The 25,348-nt window shown below is 45.0% G+C and overlaps 3 protein-coding genes across 5 annotated transcripts; 2 read left to right on the top strand and 1 right to left on the bottom strand.

The window, feature by feature from the left end:
• Positions 1 to 200: 200 nt before the first annotated feature.
• LOC131675648 (glutamyl aminopeptidase-like) lies at positions 201 to 14,632 on the bottom strand. Of its 2 annotated transcripts, XM_058954687.1 has the most exons (19): positions 14,573 to 14,632; positions 8,836 to 9,094; positions 8,614 to 8,744; positions 8,327 to 8,532; positions 8,068 to 8,250; positions 7,676 to 7,994; positions 4,334 to 4,563; positions 4,061 to 4,208; positions 3,707 to 3,977; positions 3,460 to 3,630; positions 3,280 to 3,377; positions 3,074 to 3,208; positions 2,156 to 2,540; positions 1,945 to 2,072; positions 1,584 to 1,787; positions 1,410 to 1,489; positions 1,114 to 1,262; positions 766 to 898; positions 201 to 701 (listed from the first exon to the last, which is right to left on the bottom strand). In XM_058954687.1, the coding sequence occupies exons 1-19, from the start codon at positions 14,609 to 14,611 to the stop codon at positions 311 to 313; spliced, it is 3,660 nt and encodes a 1,219-aa protein (XP_058810670.1). In that variant the 5' UTR covers positions 14,612 to 14,632; the 3' UTR covers positions 201 to 310. The 2 variants fall into 2 exon arrangements, with proteins under 2 accessions (XP_058810670.1, XP_058810671.1); XM_058954688.1 differs by lacking the exons at positions 7,676 to 7,994; positions 8,068 to 8,250; positions 8,327 to 8,532; ... (1 more) ...; positions 8,836 to 9,094; positions 14,573 to 14,632 and adding an exon at positions 5,472 to 5,765 and having other exon boundaries at positions 4,334 to 4,763.
• On the top strand, positions 13,529 to 18,222 carry LOC131675651 (acyl-CoA Delta-9 desaturase). Of its 2 annotated transcripts, XM_058954691.1 has the most exons (6): positions 15,979 to 16,101; positions 16,190 to 16,343; positions 16,762 to 16,892; positions 16,957 to 17,162; positions 17,337 to 17,522; positions 17,798 to 18,222. In XM_058954691.1, exons 2-6 carry the CDS (start codon positions 16,205 to 16,207, stop codon positions 18,105 to 18,107), a joined length of 972 nt encoding a protein of 323 aa, XP_058810674.1. In that variant the 5' UTR covers positions 15,979 to 16,101; positions 16,190 to 16,204; the 3' UTR covers positions 18,108 to 18,222. The 2 variants fall into 2 exon arrangements, with proteins under 2 accessions (XP_058810675.1, XP_058810674.1); XM_058954692.1 differs by lacking the exons at positions 15,979 to 16,101; positions 16,190 to 16,343 and adding an exon at positions 13,529 to 13,568.
• Positions 18,223 to 19,010: 788 nt separating this feature from the next.
• Positions 19,011 to 24,965, top strand: LOC131675647 (protein artichoke). Its single transcript, XM_058954686.1, has 7 exons — positions 19,011 to 19,206; positions 20,275 to 20,945; positions 21,007 to 21,180; positions 21,304 to 21,422; positions 21,508 to 21,654; positions 21,746 to 24,253; positions 24,331 to 24,965. The coding sequence occupies exons 1-7, from the start codon at positions 19,202 to 19,204 to the stop codon at positions 24,814 to 24,816; spliced, it is 4,110 nt and encodes a 1,369-aa protein (XP_058810669.1). The 5' UTR covers positions 19,011 to 19,201; the 3' UTR covers positions 24,817 to 24,965.
• The last annotated feature ends 383 nt before the right edge of the window (positions 24,966 to 25,348 follow it).

The raw sequence follows: 25,348 nt of genomic DNA, 5'->3' as shown, positions 1-25,348 counted from the left end.
TGTCAAATTTTCCATGAGAATTTAACAAGTGTCAGATAATCTGTACTTATTGCGATTCGAGTTATCAGTTATTAATCTATACTTTTTTCACACTCTGAAATTCAGTTTTCAACATTTCTCTTATCTGACGTACCATTGTTTGATAGCAGTTGAATAAAAGGAGTGAATAGAAAATGTTGCAATTATTTTTTTACGAAAACCATTAATCAATATTTATTCATCAATCATTTTTTCATCAAACAAGTTTATAAAAAGTAAATACAATCTGCTCGCAAGGTCGAAAAGACGTAGAGAAGCACTTAAAGGTACTTTATTTTTTGCTCACATGCTTGGGCTCGGGCCTGGAATCCAACCATCGATCAATTGCTGCAACGTTACTTTCGAGCCATTTAATATTAGTCTCAACGGTTTCAAGAGCTTGTTTCCTGTAAGTAGCGCCAGCGCCAGACTCGGGATATTTCTCGAAGAATGCTTGAATCTCTTCGAGCTTGATTTTCGTTGCGAATTTCCGAGTGATGCCTGGTATTAATTGACCTAAGTAGCGATCATTCAACGTGTACCGTTTGACGAGTAATTCCCAATTGTTGCGAACCCAATCCCATACAAGGTGCGTTCCTTCGGGATTATTGGAAATACTTTGTAGACAGCTCAGGGCATCTTGCGAACGTACATAGTTCTCATCCATTGCTAAATTGATATATCTGCAATAAAATAGTTAATGAAGAAATCATTGAATGAAAATGATTTCAAAACAATTGAACGTACTTTTCTAAAATGAATTTAGAACGAACTCCTGCTAATCCAAGCATGAGCTTATTTTTCTCTGCAGCATTTCCTTCTTTGGTGAATCTTTGAAACATTACATCCCATTCGGCTTCACCTCCAATGTGACTCATTCCTGTGGGCATAAATTTATAATACCATATCAAATCATACGAAGCGATACAAAAAGTTATCTACGGCAAAGTTTTTCCATCTTTTTTCGTAAATAGAAACCTTATTTCGTTATTTGTTTTCTTTTTTTGCGAGTCCCATCACGTTCATAAATGTTTTTCTTTCATTGGCCACACTGTATATTTAAGATAATCGCACAATATTATGAAAGACCCTCACCGTAGTAATATACAAGAGTCCGAATGTCTGGGTGCGGACGACGGTCCTTTTGGTCATTGATCCAACTCTTGAATATAACGCCAGCTTCATCCAAGCACTCGACGTGACCCACTGAACATGCCAATCCCAACACATAGTTCCTCAGATTTCTACAAATCATATTGGTTTATGTTTTCAAATGAAATAACTAATATGATTTATTTCTTCAAGAAAAGAAACTAATAAAAAAAATCGAGAAAGCAACAAAGTTGCATAATAAAAAAATGGTTCCTGTAAAGAAATTTTTATTTACTCACAATATATCATGATCTTCCGACTGATCAACATTCCACGTAACGTCGTGATAAGTTCCGTCAACGAGTTCTCTTACATATTCCTGAAAGAAAACCGAACGAGATAGCATATATTAATTCCATATTTAAGGCATAAAAAGAAGGGAAGAAGGGGAGAAGAAAATTTGATCTACCTACCCGGAATTTGGCTGAGGTGGGTGTGGATGATAAGAGGGTGTCGATAGCTTTGAGCTTATCCGACGCCACAGACCAAGGAGAGAAATTTTTTTCGCTGCCTAGATAAAGTGTCATATTCATTGCTATAATATAATCAAGCTCCCCTGCATAAGCTAAACTGAAGGCGTCCTCGAGTAGATGAGTTCTGTCTTGAGTAGAAAATCGCTGGAAATTACATTTATAAATTGATCGTTTAGCTTTGCACAATGGCAATAACTTGCAATGAATTTTGTGTAATTCTAATTTGTCGAGTAACAAATATAAAGTTTGAAGTAAATTCACTGTGAAAAGAAATACTGAATTTTTTAAAAATTATAGATACCTTGTGACTCCAACGTAGAACATTCAATATACTTTCCCATTCAGATCTTTCGTAATTCACACGATAATAGCCAATCTGATCATGATTGAATTTAATCCAGTCGACAGGTTCATCCAAGTTGATTACCACTTAAAAAGTCATGAAAAGAAATCATATAAATTAGTCAAATAACGTTGATTATGGTTGATTTTCATTTGCGATCTTTACTTACAGTTATTTGCATCTTTATCGAACCATATTAACGTGGGTTCGGAATTTTTACTCGTAGTAAACGTAATTGGAATAATCCACTTGTAGCCATATGGTGATTCTGATGGATCGAATGTAGTATTTGCTTTAGCTAAGAATCTTTTTTGTGTTAAGACGTACATATTCTTGTGTTTAGTTACGTCAACTACTGGAAAGCCCATTTGTCTAGTCCATGTATCCATGATTGAAGCGATATTTATTTTGCTTCCAATTGTTTCTTGGATGATTTCAAACAGACTCATAGTTTCAGCGTTTTGGTAAGCATGTTTTTTGAGGTATTTCGTTACTGAATTGTAAAAAATATCAGTGCCAACGAAATTTTCTAACATTCTGAGAACTGATGCTCCCTAAAGTAATTTCTTTTTATTTGATGTTTTTTAACCCAATTGTAAAAAGTATTAAGGTTCGCTCACATCTCTATATAGATATATACATGTAGGGGCGATCCTTTACACTATGATTATTCGTCGGAGGAGCGAATTTTAGATTTAAAAAATTTACCACAAATACATATTTATATCTAATTTATGCTCAAATAATTCGAAACCATTCTATAAAGCCCTTTTATCACAACAAAATTTTATAATTGAAAAATAAATCTAACCATCATTGATGTAGTCAAGATAAATTACTGATGCATCACAAAAACTATACATTACTTTCCAACCTCGAAATGTCGACTCATATACGTTGACATTTTAGCTATTGAATTTCGAAAAAAATTATTTTGCGCCAAATAGATGTCATGCATGTTGGTAGTCATTTTTTCCAATCTTAAAAGCGTTCCTCCGACGAATAATCATAGTGCAAAGAATCACATAAACATGTGCATATTTATACGAGAATACAGGGGGACCCTGACTTATCAAAATAATCAAACCTTCTGATATGAAATAACGTCGAATATCGCAGTAATTTCATCAGGATTATTAACAGTCTGTACAATAGGATGTGAGCTTAGTTTTGCATCAGTAGCAAAAGCACGGTGAAGTTCATTAATAGCAAATTGGTCCATCTAATTTAAAACCAATCAATGTAATAAAATATAATGCATTTGATTACGTTTTAAATTAATTTGCATCTCACGTAATTCCATTCTGGAAATATTGCATTGACACTCTTGAATGACATGTATGTTGCAAAACCTTCATTTAACCACAGATCATTCCACCAAGCCATAGTTACTAGAATGCGTAAAGGGTTAATTAATCATGAATTTCAAAAATATGAGTATATATGAAATAATCTATAAAGTGAATACAATACCTAAATTTCCAAACCACATGTGAGCAAACTCATGTCCCACGACTGACGCGATGTCTTCTTTATTTGAAGTTGACGTAGTTAAATTATCATACAGCAGTCTAGATTCTCTGTAAGTTACTAAACCCCAGTTTTCCATTGCACCAGAAACAAAATCTGGGATAGCAGCCATATCTGAAAAATAATTAATAAGATGTCAATAATATTCAAGAATGAAACAAAGATTTTTTGAAAAATCATAATAAAGCACCAAGTTTTGGTAATGGATAATCAATGTTGAATAAATTCACGTAAAACTCTATAACTTTAACACCAACGTCCAGGGCAAACGATCCTTTCTGTTTCTGAGCTTTTGTGGTGTATACACTGATGGGAAAAGTTTGTCCATTAAGTCCTTTAGCTTCTTTTTTCATGGCCACGAAATCACTGACAATGAAGCAAGCCAGGTACGTCGACATTGGTACACTTTTTGCGAACGTTACTGTAGTCAATCCTTGCTTTGGACTACTTGGGTCGATAGCCTGCGAATAATTTTTAAATAAATTACTAATTTTAAATGATAATTTGAAAGAGAAAACATTGTTAGAAAACATTGTTTAAGTACCTTAACGTTCATGTTAGACAAAGCGCCATAACCATCATTGCTGGGATGAACGAGCTTAATTGTAAATTCTGCTTTTAATCCTGGTTCATCAAAACATGGGAAAGATCTCCTGGCATATGTAGGTTCAAATTTCGAAGTTGCAATCGTTCTAAAGTAAAAAAATTTCGTCACATTTCTTAGTCAATATTTTTATTTTTATATGCCCAAATCATTGCGACATTTTTATATTTACTTGTTTATTACTCAATTACCAATCATCTTAAGTGTTTTTACCTCGTTTCGTTTATTTCATCTTTGTATTTACTTGAATAAAATCCAACGATTTTATCCTGTAATGATCCAGAAAATGATAATTGAAGGTCGTAGGTGCCGACCCTCAATTCCTCTGTTGGTTCCACGATGTAAACTTCATTTTTATCAATGGAATAACTTTTTTTTATTTCGACATCATAGTATTTGTCATGATCACGTAAATTCAATTTGACCGCGCTGACGTTTAGTTCCTTTTGGTGCAGGGCTATAAAGTTCTGTTTCTTTGCAACATCGAGTAGGATCGTAACTTTTCCTTCAAATGTTCCTTTTTCCAAGTCTGGATGGAGGTAAAGGTCATAGTGTTGCGGTTTTACATCTTTCGGTAAACGAAACATGTCCGAATAAAGCGTTTCGTGTGACATTTTTGAGTAGTCAGAGACGCTTCGTACTTCTGAAATAATAATCAAATCTTAATCAGTATTATTATATTTATCGTCTAATTACTAAAGAACCGCAGTAATTTTATATTTGAGTTCGGTTTAATTTAATCTTATTTATATAAGAACGATAAACTGCTAATACCCGATTACTCAAATGCCAAGTTTAATGTATAAAGAAATGTATGTTGGCATTTTTCATCGACGCGACAAATCCAACATTTGTATGTGTACTGTCAAAAAAAGAAATGTGATAACGCGTGCGTCTTATCTTACACATTTCATTTTGATAAAACTTTACCTTTAACGAAAGTAGGAGTATAATAGTTCACAAGGATTTTTACATTACGTGTAAACCTGAGCAGCATCTGTTTAAGAAAATAACAAAAGCTTGAATTGCAATAAAAAAAAAATACAAACTTACTACTATGACTAAATACTATGACTAAACGGTGTATCCTTGAAAAGTTTTGCTTTACGAATAAAACTTTCCCTTTTGTTTTGCAATATTTCAGATTGACTTTGCTAATTTTTTAAAGGAATGCTCATTATATTTCTGACAACACTACGTATTTAAATATCTCTGTATCAATTATTTGTTGAACACAAGTTCTATTTCTATATAAATAAAACATGAATCGCGAGAATGCAGGCGCAAAGTTAAAAATGCATTGAATTGAAATCTGCTCGAGGTTTTTTATAAGGAAAAGTAACAAACTCACCTGGGTTAATAAAAGCAGCGTCAGCACTGTTGCCCAGGAGAATGAGAGACGCAGTAAGACAGGTAAAGATGAAACTCAAAAACACGCAGAGACCGCAGGTAATGTTGAGAAGAACATAGCCGACGCCTCGTCGGAGGTTATGATCCGTGGCTAGTTCCGTCGGCTCCCTTTTCCAAACTTTTTCAGTCTGCTGCTCATCGTTCGCCGGGATTTTACAATTAGCGCCGTCGTTGGCAGATTGAACTCTGATCGTGCGCATAGCTTCTGCTTCTGCGCTTCCCTCGCGATGCACCGCGCTACCGAAGCACGCGCAAGTCGTTAGGATTGTTGTTGACTCGAGCTCTCATGATAGATGGCGCACTCGCGCGACTTCGCGATGACGAGTTTGACACTCACGCAGCTGTTATGTCTATAACGCATACTTCATTTATGACTTGCGCAACAGCGGTAAATTCGAGGCATTGTTTACGCCAATTATTGTAACGTGATAATCTTAACCGCTGAACGGAAGAATTCGAAAACAAGCCTCGGCAAATTTTCAGCAGCTGTGTTGTAACATTAGTATGCAAATGTAATTAAATTAAGCACGCAACGGATAGAGAGCTTTCATTACGTATTTTGTCAGCCGTTAGCGCGAAAAGAATTATTTTTCAAGAAATCGTGTTAATTGCTGACTGTCACTCGGAATTCTCGCACTGGTCGCCTCGTTTAATAAGTCGTCGAGCCAAGTACGACTTCGCTGAGAATTGAATTATATACTGCAGCTTATTTTCGAGTGCCGCAACACTCGATATTGCAGTTATCGCGTTTGATCCGATAATAACGTATAACTGATTGCGCGCTCTTCTTATAATTTTTTATTTATTTGTCTTGGTCGAGTTAACAATTTTACACAGGTGGTAACTTTCGAAAGCTCAGAAATACATTTGATATGCAAATAAGTTACGACATAAGAAATCAATCAATAAATAAGAAACGTAAACATATAAAAAGCTAACCTTAGTGGCATTTGCGACGACATTCCTGTGTTGGATCGTTTTGAAAATTTTAATGCTATTGTCTTTTCGTTGCAAGCATGCACGTAAAAAAAGCTTAGAACTCAATTTCTTCGTGTAATAATGACAAGTATATGTTTATAGTAAGAGGGTTAATATGTTGTAGAACGATTTATAGACTTTTCATGATTATACATAAGCAAGATACATAACGATGTTTATTGTCCAAAATGGAAAAGGGGTTTACCGTGTAATACTTTGAAACAAGCCAATGTAAATTCTCAGTCAACAATTTTGTCTTGGGTTCAATATTTTGTTATGCGATTGACTGAGAATACTCATTTTTATTGTGTATCTGATGCGTATAAGGCAATACATCAGTTTTATATAAATGTATCCTTGTTCAAGTTTATACGTATATACAGAATGCCGAGTCACTTCAAAATGTAATTATTACTGTACTTACAGTGCTTGCATTATTCAACAGTAGAAAGTAGAAAAGAGGAAAAGTGCTATATGATCACCGGAAGAGCTTTTCATACACCTAAACGTTCCAAAAGTATAAATGCATTTCTACGCCATCGAATTTCTCGAATTGTGTTAATTACGATGGTTTAGGAAGTGCCTATCAGACTAGTATGTAAAATTAAATAAAAGGATAATAAATACACATTGTCGAGGCCTTAAAAGTATCATCCCTAATCATAGTTAGCATATTCAAGCACACATATATCCATATATACATAAATTCACATATTCAACGATTACGGCAACATTGTGTATCGAGATTGCAAACGATTTCCCTTTCGTATCTCCAACGCAAATCCAGCTAACATTGCTCTTAGCTATCGACGGCAATACCTCTGTATTGCGTTATTCTCGCTCGCCTTCGAAGATCGTCAAAGTGTTTTATCATCGGCAACCGAACTCGCTACTTAAAAACAGTTTCTCCGTCGATTAAATGAAAATAGAGGCGATCCCTCGTGGTTATAACGGCCACGCGATACCGTAAATATAAACTTCGACAGAGACCTTGTAAACGTCAATCTCACGGCAAATGCTAAAGAGTATGCGCAGCTGCGAGCACCTCCATTCCAAATTTCCTTCTCAGCGAGCTGTAAACACAATAAGAAGTGCACGCACGAATTTTCCATGCTCGCAGGCCAGAGCGCGTTATTCGATCTTGTTGTGAATCTTAGCGAGAACGACGTCCTCGTGGTGCATGTCTTTGTCGCCCCACCCCCAGATAGCATCCTCGTGATGGTCGTCGTCCTGCCAGTTCTGCTTGCATCGCGTGCCGTCGCCGGTGCGCGCCGCTCTGCTCTCGATCATTTCGAGCGGCACGGTCTTCAAGTCGTACGCCCAGCCCACCCACGCCCAGAAGTCGATGAAAGCCGTGGTGAAATTGGCACGGTAGTTGCCCAACTCGGCTGCTTTGTAGTCCCACGGGAACACGTGATGGTAGTTGTGCCAGCCTTCGCCGAAAGCGCCCAAGGCTACGCGGATGTTGTCGGTGGCGCTGATCGTGCTGAAATGATCATCGAAGGCGAATCGATTAATTTTTCATCGGCTTCTCGGCGCTCGCCTATCGAACGACTTACTCGTCGTAAGGTCTCGTGCCGTAGACGTGCGCGGCCGAGTTGACCAACCACGTGGCATGGAGCGATGCCGTGTATCTAAACAAGGTCGCGTACCAGGCGTTCATGCCGTTCTCTCCCCAAAAGTAGCAGGGTATCCACGAAGGCAGAAAAAAGGCGAATATTGGCATCATAATGATGTAAAGCCTGAAAAATGCGAACGAACGAGATTTTCGTTTGGGCCCTTTCCTCAATTCTTCCTTCCATCGCCACTCCCATTTACCTTCGCTGCCAAACGACAATCGGATCTGCTTCGAGGTCGCTCATGTCAACGCTAGCGCCCTTCAAAGCGACATCGGGATGCTTGCGAACGAGCAGCCAGCCCATGTGCGAGAAGAAAAATCCTCGTTTGGCGTTGTGTGGGTCGGCGTTCGTGTCGGTGAATTTGTGATGCACGCGATGATCTCGCACCCACTCGAACAAATGGTTCTTCGCGAAGGACAAGAGAAACAACGATTACGATGGTTCGCGCGTGATCGAACGGGGCGTTGTCGTAATCATTCGTTTTACCTGGAAGGCAACGGTTTGAGCAAGCATCAAGATGATCCTCAGTGGCCATTTGGCCTTATACGATCTGTGACACCACAATCTATGAGCTCCCGCTGTGATTCCCACGGCGCACGACGCGGCCAGACCGATGGCTAAAAATTACAATTTTTTTCGTTACTTATTTCTTTGTCGTTATTCGAAGGCTCACTTCGAGCGAAGCGACACAGCGATGACGTTACTCACTCCAGAGGAAAGTAAGAAACTTGGCTTTGGTGAAGAACAAATAGAGGCCGTAGACAGCGCCGACGTGCAGGTAAATAAACGCAATGACGTTTCTCCACACGATTTGCCATTTGTATTTGCTGGTGTCGGCTTGTTTGGACTTGGTGTAAGTGTCAACCTTGTCCGCGGATTTTTTCTTGGCTGCTTGCTGCGTTGCCTCCAGAAACAGCGTCGCCGAATTGCCAAACAGATTTGGTGCCATGGCGTTAACGCTGAAAACCTTCAAACATCATCGTTTACTCGTCGCTGGGACAACTGCATTTGTCACGCCAAGAGAGAATATCCGTTTCGCGACTGTCCCGTTGATCAACTATGCGGCTTAGAAATTGGGTTTTGTTTATCAGCTTGGCATGAAAATATGTGTGTCGCGGGCATGTTAAATTGGATGTTTGCTATGCAGATATTTTATTGGTTGACGTTGGAAACATATTAAAATGTATATCTGCATATATACATATATATATAGTAGCGGTCATGTGAATGCGAGGAAAAGCCAAATCTGTGCCAAGTGAGAAAGTGTATATCGTTGGCTTTCCTACAGTTTAAAAGCCTGTTCTACTTCCATCGATGAGTCTGCATGTACAGAAGGCAATATGCACATTAAGCGTCTTCATTGTTAATATTTTATTGCGTTCTGGATGACCTAGCACAATGTAGGTTGAGCTACCGTTTTTCCTCTCTAGGATGAATGACGAGGCTCGTAAAAGTGCTCCTTCGTGATCTCATTCCAAATGCATCTTTAATTGATTGAACGGTGAAAACCAAAATTGAGCACGCCTGTTACTTTGGCACTCAAAAATCGTCTTTTTACGCGTAAAAACTAAGTTTATAAGCGTTGGATTGGATCGAAAAATCACGAAACGTTCTTTGCGTTAAGCCTTGTTAAAATAGGTAAGCAGGCATTTGGATACGGTCGAGTATGGATTATTCAAGATAAATTCTTCTAATCGTTAACTATATTCCAGTAGGTGAATTTCAACGGCCAACAAAAGAAGCTTGTGTTTCCAATCGGCTGATTATACAGTAAGATCTATCTTCCAAGCCTCGCGAAGTGGGCCTCGCGAAGCGGCCTTTGGAAAAATCCGTTAGACGGTGACAATCGAGTGGACCGTAACAGCGTAATTCAGTGACAATTGCAAATGAGTCGTCTCGCCGAGGCAGATGCTAATAACGTTAATGGATCGGAGAACGGAGGCCCCCGATCGATTTCGAATGGCACGCGTCGTTTGCCTCGCCGCGACGAAAGAAGAGAGAATGAGAGCGGGGAATTGGTATCGGCTAAAGTGAAGGTAAAGCCGCGCGACTTTCTTCCAAGAGCACGCGACGAGTATGGGTCCCGTTCGGAGAGGGAAATTGGAAAGAGATGGACATTAGATGCGTATGTGCAGAGTCTTCGGGATGCTACCTAGCGGCCGCGCGAGAAAGAGAGAACGGGATCGGCTCTGCGAAGAAAGAGGTCAGCGATAGCTTTTCAGGTCGATGCTGCTCGACGCGCCGCACGTACGCGCACGCTGCACGGACGGCATCGATGACTCGCTAACGCGAACACGCGGAAACGGAATAAGCCCGTAATCGCGCTTTATTATTTGCCATCGTTTTGGCGCTAGAGAACACCAACATTCCACATCAACGAGCTGCCAACCGATTTGCTTCTCGACTCCGTGGTGCAAAATATTGTTCTCTTTCGCGCTCTCTCTCTCTCTCTCTCTTGTTGGAAGAGAATGCCTCGTTGAAGCGGCTTGACTTTCATTGATTAATCGAGATTGGAAATACTTAGAAAGTGCGCGACTATTCACGAAACTCGAGAGATTTTCACTGCGGTCTATTCGGGCGGTGCGTCTAATTACACGGTGGACGCTCGGCCAAGAGCGCAACGAGAAGCTGGCGCGGATGTGCATTCTCATCGCTGACACAAAAATGATCGCGGCTCTGTGGGCTAATTGCGCCCGTAAGGCCGACGTGCTTTACGCGCGCTCGTAATAATAACGACAATTTTATAAAAGTCATCCTTTGCCGCTGTCTGGCACAGAAACACAAACTCCATCGCGGCTGATTGGAAAGCACAGTTGCTTTGCAAATTGCGCGAAGCGTCTCCCGTTTACGTACATTGCCGCAAACCACAATTTTTCAACTTTATTGGATGACTCTACATCTGTTTTCTATTTAATTTCTACAAGCTTACTTTTATTTTTACAATTTTAACTCGCAATCGTGTTGCGACTGTTGAAAGAGTACTACGCGTAAACGTTGCGATAAATGTACAAGGAAATGCAAGTTATTTTGAGATAGTTAATTAGTGACTGTCGCGTATGAATGTACAATTAAATTTTCCCGTTGGCGGTTCCAAATATTGAAATATCGCTTAGATCATTAGAAAGTGTCTTTGAAAAACGTTCTTCTTACAAGTTAATTTTTACGTATACGCGACGTTTACTCTCAATGATTATAAGATAAATTAGTCAGAAGAAACATCCGGAAGAGACTCACTGACGGAGATAAATAAAAACTCACTATGGTAGGATGCGGCTAATGGTGCAGCGGGCGATCGATCAAGAGTAAAGTACACGGCACTTGTCACTGCGCGCATATAGGAGCGCGCGCCGCTCAAGTGTTCTCCTGTCAAAGTTGCTCGTACAGTCGGGCCGAGTACTGGATCCGGACTCGCGCTCAGACCAAGAAGAAATATCGAGATGCACGTGTCTATGTCCCATTTATGAGCCTTTCTCGCCATTCACTACCCCCGGTGAGACACGGAGAAAGAGATCTTCGCCGCCAGGGGAACGAGACCTCCCCACTCTTTTTCTTTTACAGGTACAGCAACCCAATCGACATCCGCACCCGCCACCATTGACTCGCGCGTCCGCCGGTTTCGCTCTTAATTGCCACGATACGCCATTGTTTACTTGCAAATTGAAAATCGGCCTTATACCAGTCGCTCGCGTTGCCACATTCGCCAACTCTTATTAGCGAATACTGAGAACGAGAGGAGGATGTTGCTGTGTACATTGATGATTATATGCTTAAAAAGGATCAGAATGATTTTTTTTTTCCTTACGCTTTGGCAGCTTTCAAAGCTGTCGGAAATAGATCGTATTTTGGTTCTGAGCATGGATAAATTTGCTCTTCACGTAACAAGTGTGAAAAATCAATGTCTGCCTCGTGCGCACACGCTTAAGAGTATACTCGGTGCGTTCATACGTGTGTACATAGGCTATGTGAAAGTTAAATAAAAGGACGCGAGCTACGAACGAAGTTCGTATTTTTAACGATTTTCAATGATCGGCGATTCCAATACAAAGTACTTAATAATATTGAAAAGAACAAAAATTGACAATTCTCTGAATAACAAATTATTTAATGTTTTTTATGTATCCTACGTCATTATTTACCTCCCCTCTTTAATAATTAAATAACAAGTCAGAAATTTTTATGGGGTGTCAAGACGAATTAATGAGATTTTACGTTTTAGTTGAAAAATAATTGTGCTATGAAAATAGAGTTTTCGTAACTTCTATTCACATAGGGGTTTTGTATGCAAAAAGATTTGCAAGATGATTGGCGGCGCGTCGGCTGAACTTTGAGATTAATTCCATTTTGAAATATCCGGCTTATTAGGACTACTGTTGCTTGAGAATTCAATTTGCCTATTGTTAAAATATCATTTTTACTTTGTATCTTTCATTCACACGATCAAACAATCAGCTTACTGCGAAAACGTCAAATCTATAAGTAGGTGACTTGTGCAGTGGGGTCAAATTCATTTCAACATCTAAAACAGTCGATTTCGATTAGTAAATTTAATATCAGAATACCAATATATATATATATATATATATAGATCTCACAGTGATGGTCTATTGAACTCGCATTTCTATTCAGATCTAATCCCAAGAAAAGGCAAACAATTACGGCAGTTAAGGTAGTCCGTTAAAAATTTCGACGCAGTTCAAAAAAATTCACCTACTTTCGTACACAGTGATTGTGACTATGTAGAAAAAGTATTGAAAGCAAATAGTGTGGCGAGTATAACGACAATTAAGAGAAGCGAAAGAGACGCAGACGTATTTTTAAAAACGGAACGTGGGCCCCACGGCACTTTCTGCTTCTTTGGCCAATTCGAGGCTGATCAACGGTACTTGCTGTTACAGATCTTGAAAACTTCGGACTCTCTCGCACCCACGGAATATGAGGAGCAGTTACGCCTCGTGCTCAGTTAGGTTGCGTGCATGCGTTTGTCGTCGCAGCAGAAAAGAAACTTTTGAACGCTCTATGCCTTTTCAAACTCTTGACGCGTGAAAACAAAAATAGAACTATCGTCGGTCCGACAAGAAAAAGAACTTGCTCGCTCGTTGTCAATAAAATTGCGTATGCAAGCACTCGCTGAACAGCAACAAAGCTATTTAGATAAATACCACACGCAAGCAACTTTCAGGCTTCGAATCGCGCTTATCGTCGACAATTTTTATTTCGAGTTTCGACCGAGCAAAGTGCAGCCAATTAGAAATGGTTTAGAAGCGCATTCTCACGAGCGAGCGTTCAGCAGAAAGTAAAATAATAAAGTAGGACGCAGAGAAATACAATCGAAGATGAAATTATTCGCTGGGGCAGCGTCGTTGTGTTGATCCGAATGGCATCGCATCTAGAGACGGCGAAATCTTCGAGAGCGAAAATGAGAAGAAGCTCTACTTTTGAAAGTAGGTATACAGGTTCTGTTTGATCATTCGAACGAATTCCTAATTCCAATACAAACTTTATGCGAATCGTACTCTCTATTTTTGCCCATAAATTTTCAATGCCGATAAACTGTAGAGCCTGAACAGCAGTAAAGTTTCTCAGTTTCGTCCGTCATACTCCGAAATTCAGCAAAAAAGCTTTTTGCATTTACGAGCTCAAATCAAATGTCTTGTTATTATATGGTTATAATAATTATAATACAATAACTTGAATAACCATACTCATTATATTAATCAAACTGACAAATGTATCAGGAATACTTAGATAAGAATATATGCATGAAAAAAGAACGTGAAACTAATCGAAAGTACGTTTTGACAATGTTTTATATTTCATCTTTAAATCGTGTTAAGTTTTAACATAGAATCAAACATTAATCTATTGCTTCAGAAATAAGATTTTTATAAAGTGCAGTAAGCTCCGAAAATTCGCTCTCCTCTTGTTAGCTTTACACCACAGGTAATTTAAAAACTTTTTTTTATCCATTTCCGTTTGATCGAAGCACGAGTTTCTCCGTCAATGTATCCCGAATTTTCTTCGATGTGTAAGTCACACTGCGGACGGACACAAGTTGAGCAGTTGTTATTTATTTCGACGATTGAATTAATTTTGTCGTAGCAAGAGATTGTCGATCCAGGCGTATACAAAATGCCGTGGCACTTTCATGAATTTTCGCACGTAACGAGCTAAATATTTTTCCACGCGAGTGCAATATCTTTTTTCACGGCGAGATCGCGCAAAATGAGAAGCGCGAACGCTATATCGATTAGGAGAGAGTTCGCTTTTCCACCGTATGTGGAAATTAACCACGGATTCTTTTTTGTCCCTGACGCCCTGGTCGCTCTCTGGTTTGGTTATAGCAAGTGTGATGACTTTTTGTACTTGAAAGAAATCACACAACCGAAACACGCTAATTTTGGCAAATTAAGCAAAGCCTACGGTTTTAGGAGATATTTAAGATTACTTTTATGTTTCCTCTGGTATTCGATTCTGGAAAAGACATCCTCTGCACGGCATGAATCGATGAGAATAACTATCGAGTTGACGAATGCCCGTGTCGAAACATTGATACACATATGAGATTTTGCTCAGTCTATTGTAGGTCACCATTTCAAAAGCAGTTGAATGTCCGATAAATAGATTCATATGAATTTTCGGTATCAAAAGCATTCTAAAAGCGAGTGGATAATAAAACATTCACTGCGCCACTGAAGACGCCGTGGATCGACGCTATGAACTATATATTTGACTCCGCGGACTTTCGACGCGTTACCGAGCAACGATATTACATTCTACCTTTCCTCCAGTCGATGGAACAGTTGAGCAGCCGTGAGATCGCGATGTTATTCAATTCTGTCGATACGAGCGTTGCGTTCGATTATTACTCAAATCAGCAAATGTTTGTGAATTAGTCTTGGGTAAGAAAGTATTTTATTTCATTTCAGTACACGAGAAGACCGTTGTTCACAAGCCCAAGGGTCAAATAGAATTTCACCTCATCGTTAAGAAGTGCACGTTAAATTTCAAATGTTAAAAGGTGTATTTATATATTTACTTGGCAACATGCAAATGATCAAACGTTTTTATCGATTGACGGGCGTTGTACAATTCGAGAAACATTTTTGAAAATACAAAACAAATCAAAGATCTTGCAAATGTAATAAATAAAACAGAGTTAGTATATCCGTCGGCATTCTCGCAATAAAGTCGCGCGCGTCCGGCATCGTCGCACGTCGATGTTTATTCATGCGAGTTTTTCTAGAACATATGACACAACGACAAAATTAAGGAAAGCTTACGCGGTATAATAAGTGTTACTTCCCATTTCATTGCTCCATTTCCCGATGCAATACACCGCGTCGCTCGCAAGCAGTTCGAGCATTTCCCATTATAGAATCGAATGCAGGTCTCGCGATTGAAAACCATTTATTTAGCACGGCTTTTCGTTCGCGTACGCGTCGTCATTCTTGCGAATGTAATATTACACGTACAACAATAGCCCGTGCAATTTACGCTTGCGTTGCCCAACCGTTTGCTCGCGATAAATTTGTTGGCACATTTCGTATTCGTCGACGAGCGTTCGAGGAAGCTCTCCACCACAATCCAAAAGTTTCCTACGCGAAGTTCGCTGGTCACGCATAATAGTATAGACGACGGAGCATCGAATGAAAAATTATTAGTGGAGACAGCAGGAAGGCACAGTGCCGTCCGTCGCCGCCGTCCACGTATCTTTTTGGCCCCCCGAGGAGGAAATGACAACGTAAAAGCGTACGATAATGCGATTCTTCAGTCGAGGTCTTCGGGGTCAATCGAAGCGTTTTTCGTGGTCACCGCAATGCAACGCGCTCGGAGCTCTCAGTCGATTTTTGATTTCCAAACGGTGGCCACAACACTCGACTCCGACGCATCCAGTATCCTTTCCGAATCGCGGTCTCGGACTGCTAGCAACGTTCTTCATTTTTTTTCTCATTCTTTCGTCCTTAGATTCAGCCAGTAAGTGTCTTTTCGAATTTAATCATCTGTTTTTCACGCAACGATAATTGCGATGCCTGGTACTTGTTGTCTCGCATCCGCGCTTTAGAATCGACCGGTGATAATGCCAGCGGAGCACGTGAACCACTTAAAGAGGGACATTCATTGGCCTACCGTTTTATATTATATACATTTGCACGCGCTTGGGCTCTACGGTCTGATATTACTCTTTACCGAAGCCAAATGGATGACTCTGTTTTTCAGTAAGTATAGCTCCTGTATAAATTGTTATTGTTACAGCGGGTTTTCCAATTGCAACGGCCTACCGAGTCTGCGTCAAGTTCGCTGACACTTTTCTCACAATCAGCAGTCTTCGCCTCGGCTTACGTGACGCACGATAAATTAATCGCGCTTTCTTCGCCGATAGTTTTCTTCGAATGTCGCTGCGGAACACTCGCACGCAAATTAGAAATCGCGCAAAAGTAGCGGAAAAGTGCGAGGACACTCGACCGACACGAAAGTTTTGTAGAGCGTTGCCGAGTCGATCGAACGCGAGCATGGACCCGCGTCATTCGTGTGAATACGCGTTCTCGTGCAAATAGTGCTCACTCGAGGCGTTGGCGGTGTGGCCGGAAGGAGAGGCGCGTAATATTTGTAGATGAATCTGTCGAAATGTCGCAGCTGCCTTCGTGATTCTGTGGGGAGCCCTTGGCATCACGGTCGGAGCGCACAGGCACTGGGCTCACACCGCTTTCCAGGCGTCGGGCCTCGTCAGGCTGATCCTCATGATCGGCCACACGTTTGCCGGCGTGGTAAGTCGTCGCTTGCGCGCGCGGCGAGCGTCCCTCTTCAAAGCTCGTGTCCGTCTGCGCACAGGGCAGCATATACGACTGGGTGTTGGCGCACAGGACCCACCACCTGTACTACGGGACCGAGCGCGATCCGTACAACCACAAGAAAGGCTTCTGGTACAGCCACCTCATAAGCAACATGCTCTCCAACCATCCGGATAAGGAGAAGCTGGACAGAGACATTGACATGACCGACGTCGACTCCGACGGCTACGTGATAACTCAGAGATGGTAATTATTCGCCGGCGAATTTCCCTTTTCAGCTATCGCTAACGGCGCGAAAGCGCGCGCGCCACTTGGCGTTCCGGCGTATGCTAATCCACCGCGAATTCTCGCGAACTTTGACTGCTGCTCGCTATTGTTCGCGCTAGCAGGAAAGCAAGTGAGATCCCGTTGATTGCGCAGGTTTTACTGGCTGCTGTTCCCGATCGTGGGCCTGCTACTGCCGATCAACGCACCGGCCGAGTACTGGGGCGAATCGATCAGGAACGCCGTCTTCATACTGGGCTTCTTTCGGCTGGCGGTGCTGTGCAACTTCTCCTGGCTGGTCAACAGCTCGATGCTGATCTGGGGCCTGAAGCCCGGTGACAAGTTACGAGCGCCTCTCGATATGCTAAAACTACTGGGCTTGTTGTTCTTCAACAGACCCAGCAGCCACGGGGCTGTGAAAATCAACGAGCACGGATTTCACGTGAACTAGGCTAAGCGCCGAATAAATTCCCCATTATGCGTGCGAAACTTTCACGCGCCGAGAGACAATGTCGCGCGCACTTGACGCAATTATCACGTGAGAGCGATCGAGAGCGAGGAGCAAGGCGGCCCAAGCCAAATAGTTCGGCCTCGATCTCTCTCTTTGTTGCTCGTAGGTATCCGCCGGAGGACAACACGATATTCCTGCTGAGCAAGTCCTACTGGCCGAATTACCACTACATGCTGCCGTGGGACTACAAGTGCGGCGAATTCGGCACTTACGACCGCGGCTGCAGCACCTTCTTCATCAAGATCTGGGAGAACCTCGGCCTCGTCGACTCCCTCAAGACGGCCTCGAGCGACGCCATTCGCGAGGCGCTCTACAAGGCCGCCAGCAAAAAGTGCGACATCGCCGAGTCGCTCGAGTCGGTGAGGAAGATCGCCGAGGAGGAAGCCGCCAAGGCCAAGCTTCGCTACCGACACTGACGCCCCGGCGCTCGCTGGCTCGCCCTCTCGTCGACTCCCGATCCCGGCGCCCACTTGATTGTTCTCCGTGCAACGAATAAAGCCGCATTGTCGTTTCTTTTTTCTACGAAGGAAAGTGAGTTCATTGCGCCGCGGGCGAAATCGGCCGCGCGCGCTCCGCGCCGAAGGAAGCGAGCGAGGAAGCGGCGCATCGCTCGCGGCCGTCGGCTTTTTCGAGCCGTTCCTTTCTCAGCCGCGGATTTTCTCCTCCGCGCTGCTCCCCTCTCCTCCCCGCCATCCCGCTCCTCCTCGCCTCGCGCAGCGGTCATTCGCTTCTGAATTATCCGTTATGTCTCGCGGCGGCGGCGGCGGCGGCGGCGCTATTTGCACGTCGGACGTCCGCGCCCGCGGCGCGCCGACGGCTCCGCGGCTCGGGACTCGGGGCTCGGGGCTCGGCAAAAAGAAAGCCGCGCCAAGTCCGAGCGCCAATCGCGAGTGTCGAGCGCGGAGGCGCGCCGACGATCGGTTTCGCACGTTCGCCTTCGGAGAGACGAGGAGAGCTTCTCCGCGGCGCTCGCTCGGCACACTCGCCGAGGAAGAATTCGCAGGCTCGTGGAGAGGGATGCCAGGCGATCGCGCTGCCGATTTTCCACGGCGCGCGCGGCAGAGACAGAGAGCGAGAGACAGAGAGAGAGAGAGCGAGAGAGAGAGTAAGAGAGAGAGGAGCCGGTTCACCGAACGGAGCCGAGCGTCGCCGAACGGGGCGAGCGAGCGCGCGGCGCGGCAGCTCGCAACCTTGCGCGCGTCCAGCAGTGCGCCGTGGGGCAGCTCTCGAGCCGAAGCTGCCGTCTCCTGCTCTCAGCGCCGTGCCTTTTTGTCTCCACGCGCTCGCGCTCTGCTATTTCTGGCTGGTCCGCCGCGCGCAGCTATGCGCCACTAGTCGTCGCTCCGAGTCCCTGCGCGACGCCTCGTTTGCCGGGCGTGCGAGAGCCGAGACAAGTGAAGTGAGATGAGACTGGCAGTTCGGCGCCAGGCGACAACGTAGACTGCCACGACCGGGAGGAGCAGCCGGAGGAGAGGACAACAACGATCCGATAGGAGAAAGCTGTCGAGAAATGAAGTGAGTGGAGACGCGACGCGCCTTGCTTTTTCTCTCGCTCTCTCGCCGAATGCCTCCGCGTTTGCCGCCGCCTGGACAATAATCGGAAATCGGCCGAGCGTGTGCCCCGTTGTCGCGATGTCGCAACGACAGTCACGAGTGGAATGGCTGCCGCGAAGGGGAGCAGGGACCTCGGAAAAATAAGAAGGCGGATGGAAAAGCCGGGGCGCGCGGGAGAATGATCCTCTATCGGTTGAAAGCCGTGGGAAACCAGTCGGCGGGCGCGTTCATTCACGGGCTCGCTTCGCACCGCGCGCGGCGCAGAGATATTTAGATTAGACCTGTTTTTCGCACGCGCCGAGACAGGGGGCCTGCGCTCGTTGATTCGACGGTTGCGCCTACTTTAGCGGTTCGAAAAACGGTATACGCGCGCCAAGGAACGAGCAAACTCGAGGAAGCCGCGAGCTTTCGGAGCTCTCTTTTTTTTTCTTCTCTCGCTCGAGAATGACAATGTTTACTTTCTAATTGGAGTAGTCGGGCGCGCTGCGTCGCTGGAATTCTCGGCGCGTTCAACCTTGCGATACATTACGCGCAGTAGCTCGAGCGACGAGACGAAATCGAGCCATTGGCATTTCAGACTCCTTTCGGATTTCAGCAGCACTGACGCGGACCAAGCCGCTCTTAATCATCGACCGCGGCTACGCTGATCGCACGGTCGTTACGCCGAACGAATCCGCTGAAAGTACAGAAAATTAGAGACAATGTAATTTCGCCGCTTTAACTGGTTTCGCAAAACTTTTGCTTTTTCTAACAAGCGCAAAATTATGCTCATTCGAATAGCTCTTCGTTCGGGAGGGATAATAACTGTAAAGAAAAGGACTGTTGACGAAACGCAAGGATAATTGAATGTGCTTCGCTCCGAGCCATTACCCGTAACTGCCGCGCAGCGTGGATACGCGAGCGAAACGACTCCCACGTGCACGAGAGCGCGCGTATCGAAACAGTTGGGCGATCGCAGCGGCGGCGCGCGGCATTTCGCAAGCGGCGAACCCCCGGAGAACGCGCCGACCAACCGTGCTCCACTTTCAGCGCCCCGCGCTGCTCGGGGAGCCTGCCGCTGCCGCCGCCGCTGCTGCTGCTGCTGTTGCTGCTGTCGGCGACAACGTCGCTGGCGCTGGCGCACGACGCCCGATGGCACCCGTGCGTGGAGGTGAAGCGCGACCTGCGCGTGCCGTGCCGATGCGCGATCACCGTGTCCGGCCTCAACAGGACCACGCTCGCGCTAGAGCTCGACTGCGATCGCATGATACTGTCCGACGACGCGCTGGCCAATCTCGAGGGCCAGCCCATCATCTCGTTCAGTCAGCGCGGCTGCGGACACCAGGAGCTGCCCGCCAGTACGCTGGCCGTGCTGCCGGACGGTCTGGAGAAGCTCGACCTCGGCGGCAACCTGATTCATCGCGTGATGGATCGCAAGCTGCAGGGTCGCACGAGCCTGCGCGAGCTGCGCCTGGCGAGCAACGCCCTGGGCGACAGCTTGAATCCGATATTCTCGAGCTACGAGTTTCACGAGCTGTCGGGGCTGCGGCTGCTCGATCTGCGAGACAACGGCATTCGGAGCATCGAGGAGGGGATCCTCAAGGGCTGCAGCCAACTCGACGAGCTCTACCTGGACGGGAATAGCCTGAGGCAGCCGCCGATCGACTCGCTCAAGGGGCCCGCCGCCCTCAAGACGCTCGGCCTCGCCGGAAACGACATCGGTACGTTCGCTCGCTCTCGGCCGTCTCACTTGCCGCGTACTCACGGGAGGTGCATTTGCAGCCACGATACAACGAGGCGCGTTCTCGCCGCTGGCAGCGCATTTGCAACGGCTCGACGTCAGCGGCAACGAGCTGTCGCACCTGGAGGACGGGGCGTTCTCGGGGATGGCGGCACTCTCATTCCTCAATCTATCCAACAACGAGCTGCAGCACCTGAACAGCGATGTGCTCAAAGGTCAGCGAACGCACCTCTTCGTGCCTTTTGTGTTTCTTTAACGCCTCGCATATGGAGTGAAAACGAAGGCTAGAAAGTTGCTTCGATTAACATTCATTATTGATCGTTGCACGCGCGTTCCAGGGGCATACAACCTCAAGCAGCTCGACATATCGTCCAACTTTTTGGAGCAATTCCCGACCGAGGCGCTTCGCCACCAAAGAATCCTTCAGTCGCTTAACTTTTCCAATAATCTAATAACTGTGAGTGTGCTCGTAAGGACCAATCGGCGCGAGCGAGAATCGGCCGAAGCCGTAACCACGCCTCTGCTTTTCTTTTCTTTTCAAGGAACTCGAACGTGCGCATCTGACGAGCGTGAGAAGCGTCGAGGTGTTGGACCTGAGCCGCAACAACATCGGGCGCTTAGGCGTCAACACTTTCACCGATCTCGCATCCTTAGTTCGGCTTGACTTGAGCCTCAACGCCTTGCGCGCCGTAAGTTCAGTCGACCGCGCGAACGTAATCGCTCTTCCTTCTCGCTCGCGACCATTCACGTCCGTTATTTCTTCTTCCTTTTCCCACAAAGATCGAAGAGTCGGCGTTCGAAGGACTGCTCAACTTGAAGCGGCTGTCGTTGCAAGACAACAACATACTCCTCGTGCCGTCGGCAGCACTGGCGCGCCTGCCGGCGCTGGTCAATTTGCAGCTGGATTACAACCGAATCGCGGTATTGTCGAGCGAGCTCGTTCACGCCAGTGCGCCTCGCCTCATAACTTTCAGCCTGACACACAATCTTGTGCGCGAGCTGCCAGCTCGGCTATTCGCACACTTCGATAAGCTCTTGAGCATCAATTTGTCCGACAACATGATACCACATATCAATCCACAGACCTTCGTGGGTGTTGAGGACACGCTCATTCATCTTGATCTTTCGTACAATCGACTCGCCGCCGTCGGAGAGATCCCGTTGCGGTGGCTGCAGTCGTTGAACCTGGCTGGCAATCATTTGAAAAAAGTCGCGCCGGAAACGTTCAAGCACCTCAATCGGCTGTTGCACCTCAATATCAGCGATAATCCACTCTACGGCGGATTTCCACCGCTGTTCCCGCGCTCCTTGCTCTCTCTGGACGTCTCCAGGACTGGCCTGCAGATACTGCCGCCGGTTCTGCTGCTGAATCTCCTGAATCTCGAGAGAATTTCGCTCTCCGGCAACAGGCTGCGCAAGATCGGAGAGAACACGTTCAAGCACTTGTTCAATCTCACCAGCATCGACTTGTCGTACAATCAGATCGAGGAGATTGAAACCGAAGCATTCGTGGGATTGATCAATCTTTATAGCTTGAACCTTCGTCGCAACAAGCTGAGAGTCTTCGCTGGAGAATACTTCAACACTGGCACAGGTTTGGAATACTTGGACCTGTCCCATAACCAATTGGAGCATCTGACGCCCACTTCGTTCCTGATCCATCCGAGACTAAAGCAAGTGAACCTTGCTGGCAATCGTTTCTCTACTTTCCCAAGCGAATTCGTCAAGAATCTACAATTCATCGAGTATCTGAATCTGTCGGATAATCGCATCAGCTCCATCGGTGAGTTCGGTTTCGCTCAAATAGCACGACTACGAGAGCTTGATTTATCGGGAAACCGGATCGAAACTGTGGACGAGTTAGCATTCCACAATTCGACGCAACTGCAGCAGCTCGATCTCTCCAGAAACCGACTGGAGAGCTTGAGCGAGAGGATGCTCGAAGGCGTTCTCCGGCTGGAAAAGATCGATTTGATGAACAACCGGTTGAATTCGCTACCGGACAAAATATTCGACACTTCGAGAATCCGCAGCTTGGAAAGCGTCGATATCTCGGGCAACAAGTTCATCGAGATCCCTACGGAGGCACTGAGAAAGCAGATGTCTAATCTCCTGAGTTTGAACGTCGCTCGTAATCGCCTGTCGGAGGTATTCAATCAGGACATCATCGACACTGTCAAGGAGTTAGATCTCTCGGAAAATCCTTTGAGCGAAAACTCCAGCTTCAGAATACTCAGCGAGGCGAAAGTGTTACGCTCGTTGAACATGGCATCTTGCGGGATTCACAGAATATCGAAAGTGGAAGCGCCGTTTTTACGACGCCTCGATTTGTCGCGAAACAATCTGGACGTCATCGAATCGTCGGCTTTCGAGCGTACGACGATGCTGGAGGAGCTGAACGTATCAAAGAATAAGCTGCCGACCGTGAGCATGATTGCGAATGCGTTCGGTACACCCCCGATGCTGAAGAGTCTCGACATCTCGAGCAACGACATCAAGGCCATTAACGAGAGTTCTTTGCACGGATTCGAGACTCTGAAAGAGCTGAAGATCGTCGACTTGGAGAATTGCACGAGGATCGAGAAGAATGCTTTCAAATCGATGACCAAACTCCGCAGGCTAGAAGCTCACAATTACCCGAGACTGGGCTACTTCGACGTGCAGGGTATCACGAAAGGCATGAATAGCTTGAAAGTGTTGGATATCGAGATCAAGGACTTGAACGCGGGCAACGAGCAGTTATCCGTGAGGATGCATCCGCGCCTGAGATCCTTGAGTCTGAGAGGCGATCGGCTGAATAACGTCCTGTCCAGTTTGCTCGTTGGCATTAAGGCGCAGCAGCTTTCGCTAGGATTGAAGAATACCTCGATAGAGGCGATCCCGTCGACGCTGTTGTTCCCCGTACCACGTTCGACCAAGATCGAACTGAACGTGGCTGGCAGCAAATTGAAAACGATCCCACAGCAGCTCGCTGCGGTGTTCGAGGAGCGAAACAACGCTTTCCAAATGAAGGGGCTCGACATCCAAATCAAGTGCGACTGCAGCGTCAAGTACTTGTGGAGGTGGAGCAAGAACGCCGCAAGCGCCAGCGACAATTCCATCGAGTGTACCGCTCCCGAGTCACTGAAAAATCAATCTCTGAACGACTTGTTGGAGGATCAGCTGTCGTGCGAGCCGGAGAAAACGACTGTGTTTCAAACGGAGCACACCGAAGCGACTACCAATGCAAGGAGGCCGTCGACGAGTATGGAGCCGGAAATCATTTGGACCGTTGCTTCGGCTACTCAGGTAAATTTGAGATGTTTTTACGTGGACGACAATGGGGCGTTCGCTCGGTTTGACGTATCGAATTGTGGCGATTACAGAGTTCGAGGCATCCGCAAAGCAACAACGGCGACAATTTCATGAACGTGTCGATAGGCTCGATAAACGGCACCGACGACACACTGATCATCGGAATCGTCGGCGGCGTGGTGGCATTCATCGCGATCGTCGTCATCATCATCTGCATTTGCCGGTTACGCTGGAGCAATCAGATGAACGAGGCGCAGATGCACGCCACTATGGCACCGAGTATACACGAGGCGTCGATGCTGCGACCAGCAAGCGTCTACAGTGGGAAAATCAATCAAGATCTCTACGTCGGCTCCTACAACGGCTCGACCCTGGGTCACAGCAAAAACAACGCGGGCATATCGTTGCCAGCTACCCCTGTGCAGATGCTACCGTTCGTACAACCTGTGCCAATGATTCAGCCGTCCGCGGCTGGCCAGCCGATTTATGGATACTACGACGGATCCGGTATGCCCATTTACATTACAACCGCGTGCGAGACTAAGCAGGAAAGATAAAACTGGATTTATACTTGTATTATTACGCTGAGAATTCACTTAACTATTTAGTTTTTATGCATAATTTATACAAGTATATTTTTATTGCCTATTGATATATTTCGTAAGAAAGTATTATAGATAAAGGTTGATGAGTGTATTGAACTTTATTAAGAGAATTCATTGTACATAGCTCTTTTTTATTGTTGTTTTAATTAAAGTTAACTATGAGTAACAGTTATTTGTAATTTCATACCGTAACTTATTTTACTACTCGCCAGTGTTTTCAATTTAAATAAATCAATTACCAACATTCAAATCTCAACTGTTTTATCCTCAAACATAAACAAATTGAATATAATTTAAATGTTATGGTCTGTTGGGGAGATATTGAACACTCAAATTTTATTATTTCATTCTGAATGACCGAGTGAATTCCGAATAAATGCCATTGAAATATGTCCGGAATTTTGAATCTGAATTAACATAGACATGAGATGATATCGCATCCCTTTTAAGTCGAAAACACATTCGTATATCCTGTCAGTACTGA

The sequence above is a fragment of the Phymastichus coffea genome, unplaced genomic scaffold (assembly GCF_024137745.1).
Source record: "Phymastichus coffea isolate CEN01 unplaced genomic scaffold, Cenicafe_Pcof_1.1 PCOF00028, whole genome shotgun sequence".
NCBI lineage: Eukaryota > Metazoa > Arthropoda > Insecta > Hymenoptera > Eulophidae > Phymastichus > Phymastichus coffea.
This window is presented reverse-complemented; position numbering and strand designations above follow the sequence as displayed.